This window comes from Octodon degus, unplaced genomic scaffold, assembly GCF_000260255.1.
Source record: "Octodon degus isolate 3935 unplaced genomic scaffold, OctDeg1.0 scaffold00238, whole genome shotgun sequence".
Classification (NCBI taxonomy): Eukaryota; Metazoa; Chordata; class Mammalia; order Rodentia; family Octodontidae; genus Octodon; species Octodon degus.
This window is the reverse complement of record NW_004524814.1, coordinates 1,037,465-1,045,941: the sequence shown is the minus strand read 5'-3', so window position 1 is coordinate 1,045,941 and position 8,477 is coordinate 1,037,465. Positions and strand designations below refer to the sequence as shown.

The following is an 8,477-nucleotide window of genomic DNA, read 5'->3' as shown; positions in this document are numbered from 1 at the left end:
TAGGAACTGGCTACCAATCTCAATCCAATAGATATTTTTAAGCAATTAAGCAACTATATCACACTGGTGGTTCATATAAAGAAAAAAACAGACCTGTCTTGGATTTGCATTCAGCATCCCCAAATGTCAATTGAACTTTTTTGGTAATAGCAGGACAAGAACAATTTAAACTTTTTCTACAACTGCCATCATCTCAACCATGACTGTTGTTAAAGTTAGGAAACCTTAATAAGAGTGTGTTCAAATACTAATTTTGTTAGTGGTTCAGCAGCCACTCTTGTACCTGCCTCACAGTCTCCACTGACCACAGAGAATGCCCAAGCTAGACCAAAAACAAGGTACTTACAGGCGTTTGACCCAGGGCATCTAACGCTAAGCATTTATAGTACCATAAGAAGACTGTCTCAAAAAAAAAAAAAAAAAAATCATATATATGGTTTTTGTTTCTTTGATTAGTTGGGTTGGTTTGAGGATTTTTTTTTTCTTTTTCTTTTTCTTTTTTTTGTACTAAACTTGGGACCCCATGTTGGTTTTAAGGCACAGTTTGACCCTGATGAGACTGAAAATTGTTAAGAGACTCACACCAGCCTGGGCTGGAAGAAACTGTTATTTCAAAATGAAGAGAGGCTACTGGGCTCCCAACTTCACTGGGCAGGAAGCTTGCTGAACAAGCCACTCAGCTGCAAATACAGATCATGGTGGGGGGAGAGATGGCTCTTAAAGAATGGAGATAAAAGCAGAAGAAAACATATGAGGAAATTATGCCCAGGTATCAGAAGCAAGTTCTAGACCAAAAAAAAAAAACTCACTGTCCCCTAAATACAAAGCTAACACACTATGTGCCTGGCTAGGCAACTGTGAAATGCCACCCATCCTCCCCTATTTTAACAGGACTGTCTACTCCTGTACCTCTCTCACCACTTTAGGCTGTTAGGAGGGACACAGTCACTCTGATAAGACATGGAGTCTAATTCTTCCCACCCCTTTTTCTGAATCAGAGATGACCTCCTGACTAGTTCTGACCAACAGGATACATCCAAAGTGACATGTAACTCAAGAAGCCTGGTAGCTTCAGCTTCATCCTCTTGGAACACTGATGCCATTCTGTTCAAAGCCTAGGCTATTCCTGGTGGAGTCCTGGTGAAAGAGAACCCACTGCTAACCTGCTGACTGCTCTGGGTAATGAGTAGGCACCTGAGGCACCACACTGAAGTGAAGACAGAAACTGTCTAATTAAACTGCTAAATGACTGGCTCTAGGCAAGAGTATAGTACAATGAGAAAGAAAACAGAAGAAAAGAAAAAGCTGCCAGCTCACTCTAGCACAATTAACAAAATCACAAACAACTGTTTTAAGCAACTACATTTAGAAATTGTTCCATGCCAACAGACAACTGAGACTGTAACAATGGCACATCTTAAAATGGGCAGGATTGTAATTTGATTAAACATAATCAGAAACTCCTATGCCTTTAAAAAAAATTATCCCAAAGAAAAGAGGGCAAAAATTCATGTAGGTGACAGGAATATAAAATAATCAGACTATTTACTACATTCACTATGTCTGAAATTACTACTAAAGAAATAGTTTTCAAAATGTGACTATTAACGGAAGATATCTTCAGAATCCTATCTAAGGCTATCCAATTGAAAACCAACGAGCAAAATCAAACTATAAGTGCCACTATAGGCCCTCGAGTCAGCCTGGCCCTTGAGTGTACCATGTCTGGCTCTTCCAGTTCACTGCTATGAAGAAAGTGCTTTAGCAGCTCCAGCTGGAGGCTGGGCTCCACCATATGAAAGTTTCCCAGGCAGCTGCAGACTTGAAACAATTCTGCCTGCAGAATGCTCAGCATGATCCTCTGTTGACTGGAGTGTATAAGTACAAATCCCTTCAGACCGAAGAAAACCTGTTCCTTTTTGTAGTGAAATGAATTTCTGGGAGTTTCCCAGACCAGTTTTAACCAACTAATGACTATTCAGAAAAAGACAACTGAAGCCTGTACAAAAACTTCTCTTTTCTTAACATGTGCCGTAACACACAAAATTCTACTTTTGTCAGTCCTTAACATCTATCTCTCAATTTTCATGAATTTCTATTTTACGAGGGTATTTCATCTACACTGGTGTCAAATACAATAAAATAGAATTTTTTAAAAAAAGTTGTGACATTTTTGATGTCATAACAATAAAAGAAGGGGAGCTATGGTCTGCATGGTTGCATCCCTCCAAAATTCACAAGTCCGCCGGCGAGATGGCTCAGTAGATTAAGTATTTGCCTGGCAAGTGCAAAGGCCTAAGTTCAATCCCCGGTTCCACCAAAAGAAAGAAAGAAAGAAAGAAAGAAAGAAAGAAAGAAAGAAAGAAAGAAAGAAAGAAAGAAAGAAAGAGAGAAAGACAGACAAAATTCACAAGTCCAATCAACAAGGCGATATTAGTCCCTGGCAAGCACAAGGTACTGAGTTCAATCCTCAGTTCTGCTAAAACAAAACAAAACAAACAAACAAAAAAAAAAACAAGGTGATATTAGGTTGTGGCCCTTTTGGAAAGCAATGGAGCCCTCCCACAATGTCATGAATGTCCTTATCAAAAGGTCCCAGAGAACTGCCTTTCCTTTGCTCTGGAAAAACACATGGAAGGCAAAGCCTATGAGGCTCTAGTGGCACTGATCTTGGATATCCAGCCTCCACTCCCTTCTTGGTCAGAAATTTCCCAGTAGAGATTAAGACAAATGATCAGCATCTTTGATTTATGGGTCATGTTTCAATGATAAGGTTTTTAATTTTTGTTAAGGTTTTTAATTTTTAACCTCAGTTAAACTCAGGATGCCATGGAAAAGCCTACAGCTTAAGACATAAGAAAGAATGCAATATTGTGGGCTATTTTTAAAAAATTTCAGAGGCCAGCAAGATAGCTCAGTGGTCTAAAGTGCCTGCTTAGGCAAGCTTAGGCAAGTGCACAGGGACTGCAGTTCAATTCCCAGCACCACATGCCATGCCAGCTCTGCTCCCATGGTGGGCTGAGCTGGTCACACAAAAAAATAAATAAAAATAAAAGATTTCAGTAGTCAAGTTCCCCAGCTTCACAGTATAAGTCCCAAAGACACTCCATGGACACCTGAAATCAAACTTTATATATGCTATGATTTTTTTACTATACATACTTATGCATAATAAAGTTTAATTTATATATTAGGCACTGTAAGATTAGCAACCACCATAACCATATACCATGACATAACAATTATAACTCGTTACTTACTTGTGGAATTTTCTATTTAATACTTTCCATAAGCAACTGACTACAGCTAAATAGCAGGAGGAAAAAACAAGAATAAAGGAGGACTATGTTATTTAAAAAGTAAAATTAATTTTGAGACCAAAACAAAATGGGATATTGTACTTAACATTAAATTGTTCTATGGGGGGGGGGTTCATGTGCAGTGACAAAGCACTACACAGCCTTGGCAAATGATCTACAGAAAGCACTTATTTTTAACCTCAATTCCTTGACTCTGATCTGCCCAACAGCTACTAATGGCACTCCAAAAAGTCTAAAAGGAACACAGAAATTCACCAAATTAAGATTAATACTAAATATCAACATCTAATGAAAGCCACCACAAAATGAACTTTCTACATGATACACATGTATTAACTGAATCCTATTAATATTTCTACTGGAGGTAGTTTATTCTGTTAGAGAGAACATTAAACAGAGGCTTAAAGAAAGTAAGTAACTCTCCAAAGACTCAGTTGGTTAGTGATAAAACCAAGATCAAAACTAGGTCTTTTTAAGTCTTGAACCAAAACTTAAATCCTACACTGACAACCTCTCCATAATAGTCCTAAGTATAAACTGTGCATTAAAAAAAAAAAAATCAAAGCCCACATTTTGGGCCACCAGAACCATTAAGAAACAGGACACTTCAGTATTACACCAATTCTGTATCACACACACAAGGGTGTAAGAGGAGGTGAAGCTATTCAGAATACTTATTAATTTCTCCCTATGAACAAACCTCACTTATGTCTTCTATGCTGCACAAGCCAGTATTGCTGTCCAATCCTGCTTACTGAACTCTTCTTTTATTCACTGAACAAGCTTGATTGTCTCAAGTTAGAGTATTATCCAGAAAGATACTTCAACATCTGTTCAGTGAATGAGTAACCAAATAGGAGAATCAAGAACATACAGAAATGCTCAATAAATACATGTTTTCTGCACTTAAAAAACAAAAAGTTCCTCCACTTAAAAACCCCATTTTAACAATTTAAAAGTGGATTTTCACAAACCTCCATACTATTAGCAATCTATTTTCTGTTGGGTTACTGCAGATTTTCAGGCTGACCTCAAACTTGAGATTCTCCTGCTTCTGCTTTCCAGAGTGTCTTGGTTACTTTTCTTGTACTCAACACCCAAAGTTAAAGGATGACAGCTTGATATAGATCACAATTTGTAGAAGTTTCAGTTGATAGCTAGATGGCTCCAAGGCAAGGTGGCTGGGAGAGGGGCATGGATAACACAGCCACTCAAAATACTTAAAGCCATTCATTATGCCTAGCATAACCACCAGAATTAAAAAGGTGATTAAAAACTGAATTTATTCCAGCCAGGGAGATAGCTCAGCATTATAACTGCCTGCCTGGCAAACACAAGGTACCAAGTTTGATCCCAGGTATCGCAAAAAAAAAAAAAAAAAATAGAATAGAATTTATTCCAGCAAATGATTTTAAAACAGTCAATAGAATCAAGTAAACTAGGGGCCAGGGAGATGGCTCAGTAGAATAAGTGCTTTCCTGGCAGGCACAAGGGTCTGAGTTCAATTCCCCAATTCCACCCCCCCCCAAAAAAAAATCAAGTAAACTACTGTAGTTATATAACCTAAGAAGATTATATTCAGAAATTATTTTCATGATATGGTTCAAAAGAAGATACTTGCAAAAGTTTTCCTAACATGATCAATGAAGCAAATGATACATTAAAGAATGGAGAAAGCAACAAAAGCCACTTAAGTTTGGATGAAAAACAAACGTGAAATAGCAAAGAAGATTCAAAAATATGATCATAAGATAAAAATGAGTCGAGGAATTTTTTGAGTTTCAAAACTGTTACCTTAAAAAAAAAATCACTTTTAAAAACAGAAGAAAGTAGGGCCTTAGTGGTACACACCTGTTGTTAAGGCTTGTGTCTAGATGTCCTCCCAAAACCTCATGCAGTCACAGATGGGGCTTTGCAGAGACAGATGGATTTAGTGTGTGATTCTGGGATTAAGGATGTGATGCTGCACTGACTGATGGTGTGACATTAGGACTAAGGTTGTTCCACCCTGTGTGTGAGCACTCCCCATCTTAGGGGTAGGCAGCCTAGACAAAATATAAGGGACAAAATGTGGGCTGTTTTCTTTTCCTTGTCCCTTGCCACCTCTTCACTACTCCGCTGCCTCCTCCCCACCATGACCTGTTTCTCTTCTACAATGTACATCTGCCAGGCCACCGTGCCTTGGAGCAATCCAACTGTGGCCTGAAACCTCAACAATCTGTGAGCTAAATAAACCTTTCCTCCTTTCATTTTGGGTGCTGAGTATTTTGTCTCAGCAATAAGAAAAGTAACTAAGACACCCATAATCACAGCACTCCGGGAAGCTGAGGCTTCAAGTTTGAGCCCTGCCTGGATAATTCAGCAACTTACCAAAACCTTGTCTCAAAATTCAAAAAAGAGAATTTAAAAAGGGCTGCAGAGTCAGATTGGATCTTCACAGATTGGAGTAATCATTGTTCCCTGAGTGCACCAACTTACAAAACAATAAAATAGGTTCATATCTTTATATCACAATAAATGAATACTTAAGACTTTTGGGCTCAGAATTAGTTCAGCAACCTTAGCATGAACGTTAAAACAGAAAAATGCATGGCAACATCAGACGGCACAAAACAGCAGTCGGAGCTAACAGGACGACATCATGTCCTGTCAACAGAACCCAGTACAAAATGGGCCAAAACAATGGATGAGCAAATAGGGGGGAAAAAAGCCCTATTTCAAATGCTGAATAAACAGCATCAATGAACTACCTGAATAAGGAAAAGCTAACGGTTTCTTAACATCACATCTGAAAAATACTTTAAAACAACATTCATTTGGTAAATTATAAGATACCTCTTTAGGATGCCTATGATTTAGGAATAACTTGATTTCCCACAACATGTAAGTGAATCCAACACTAAGAACTTAGAGGGAGGGCTTTCCTTAAAAATGCAACAAAATCATCTGTAAAATAGGAATATTACAGGCCAATTGTACCGCATTTTTCTAAGTGAAACTTTGGGCAATAGAATGATGATTGAGTCTATTCTATATTTCTACAAAATCCGTTATAACCAGGACCACTGCATTAAGACACTCTCCATGAAATTATCAGATCACTTCAAGGATTCTCAATAAAAAAGAAAACCAACAGTAATAAAGTATGTAAACTTAGCACAACAGAAGACACACTGGTGTGACCGCAAATTAGAGCCACCATTTCACTTCGTATGACTGCAAATTAAAGGCACTATTGCACATGGCCAGGGGAGATTAACAAACGACTAACTTAACCAGCAGCTGGAAGCAAATTACACTGGATAAGCAGGTACACTCACTGAAACCCACAGTACCTTTAAAAAGACAGCTTTAGAGGATACATTAATTTAAGGACAGATAAGGAACCTCTCAGCCGCCTCCCTTTAAGGCTGGGGATGCGAGGAACGACCCGAGAAGCCGGCAGCTCCTGCGGGAAATGGTATCCTCGAGCCGCCCGGAGCCGGGTGACGCACTAGGAGCTCGGAAAATCTCCCTCGTCTCCCTCACGACGGCAGTGCTTGGGGGGGGGGGGGACCGGACCCGGACGGACGTCGTCCACGTGCACTATTGTTTTCCATATATGTTTATTATCTTAACTCCAGCTTTGATTTCAGTTTCGTCCACCTCAGCCCAGCGAGGAGGGGCCAAGGCGGAGCAGCCGCTGGCCTCGGGGCGAACACAAGTTTAAATAAGCAGAACACCACCTTTTCCTCCTCGCGGCGACTGCACCGGGCACCTCACTACTCAGCCGCCGCCGCGGGTCGCCATGACAACACCGCAGCCCAAGCCGCCCGCCTCCGGCCTCCCCAAGGCGCCCGGCCTCCGCCACGACCTACGCCCCCTCCTTGGCAGGTGAGGCGGGCGAGGCTCGACGCGAGCCCGGGGCGAGGCGCGCGGCCCGGCGCGACACGGCGGAGCCCGGATTCGTCGTGGGTGCCGAGGCGCCGTGGCCCTCGCTCACCTTGAACGGATTATTGAGATCCGGGTCCGCAAACGGGTTACTATCAAAATCCGACATCTCTCCGGCGCTCGGCGTCACCCCGACCCAGGCGCAGAGAGCGAGACGAGGCGAGGCCGCCGCCCCCCTGCGCGCTCACGTCGCCGCCGCGCAACTCGCCGCGCCGCTGGGGCCCCGCCCCGCCGGCGCGCACTGCGCATGCTCGGCCCCCAGACGCCCGGCCGCCTTCCAGTCCTGGTGCAGGATCCACAACGCCGGGCTTTGCCTGTGACCGCTTCAGCCGAGGGTGGAAGGAGTCGAGGACGCGCACGGACGCGCGCGGGGTTGGGCAGCGCGGCTGAGCGGCGGGCCTTTTAGGCGAGGCTCCCGGTCCCTGCACCAGGATGCCCCCGAGACTGGCGGAGGGTACGGGGATGCACCTAGCTGGAGAGCTGTGTGCCAGACTTCGGCGCCTCGCTCAGGTCCGGAGACCCGAGCGCGCACCGGGATCGCGAGACCCGGTCCCGGTTCCCATCCTCTGCTCACCCGCACGGTGAGGTGCAGAGAAGACAGGGCGGCTGAACCCGGAGATCAGGAACCTCAGGTTAATGAGACCCCAAAAGATACGTTTGTTTACTTCCAAGCGTTTGAATGCAGCCACACACAGACATACACACCTCCCCCTACACTCCTCCCTTGATTTTTGCCTATTGTCTTCCCAACACCAGGAATGAGATTATAAGCAAATGCGTTTATGTAAGGAATTCACGTGCATGCTTTGTGGAGCCACCTCAAACTTGGCGACGGCATCTTCTTCCACACTAACAGGAAAACACAACATTAGAGAAGCAATGATGAATCACAATTATTTGTCTTGGTGGGTGCCTAAGAATTGCAGGACTCTAACCAGGTCTGGTGGTGCATACCATAAGCCCAGGAGCACTGGGGAAGCTGAGGTAGGAGACTCGTGTCGAGTTTCAGGCGGACCTAGACTACATGGTGAGTTCAATCCACCCTGAATCACATCCCAATACTCTGTCTCAAAAAAAAAAAAAAAAAAAAGAGGGTGAGGAGAATCAGATTTAAACAGACTTGGTTTTCTAGAAGAACTAACTAGCAAGTGACAACAGAGGATCCTGATCCTAGCAGGGCTGTAACATTCTAAATATTTGATTAGAAAAGAAACGTGCAGTGCCTTG

At 42.7% G+C, this 8,477-nt stretch overlaps 1 protein-coding gene across 2 annotated transcripts in view; it reads right to left on the bottom strand.

Annotated features, from left to right (window-relative positions):
• Scamp1 (secretory carrier membrane protein 1) overlaps positions 1–7,454 on the bottom strand; it is a 155,047-nt gene extending 147,593 nt beyond the window's left edge. For both annotated transcript variants that reach the window (XM_004645733.3, XM_004645734.2), the window contains exon 1: positions 7,303–7,454. In XM_004645733.3, the coding sequence (XP_004645790.1) occupies positions 7,303–7,359 (57 nt within the window). In that variant the 5' untranslated portion in view covers positions 7,360–7,454. The remainder of the gene's footprint in view (positions 1–7,302) is intronic.
• Between the last annotated feature and the right edge of the window lie 1,023 nt (positions 7,455–8,477).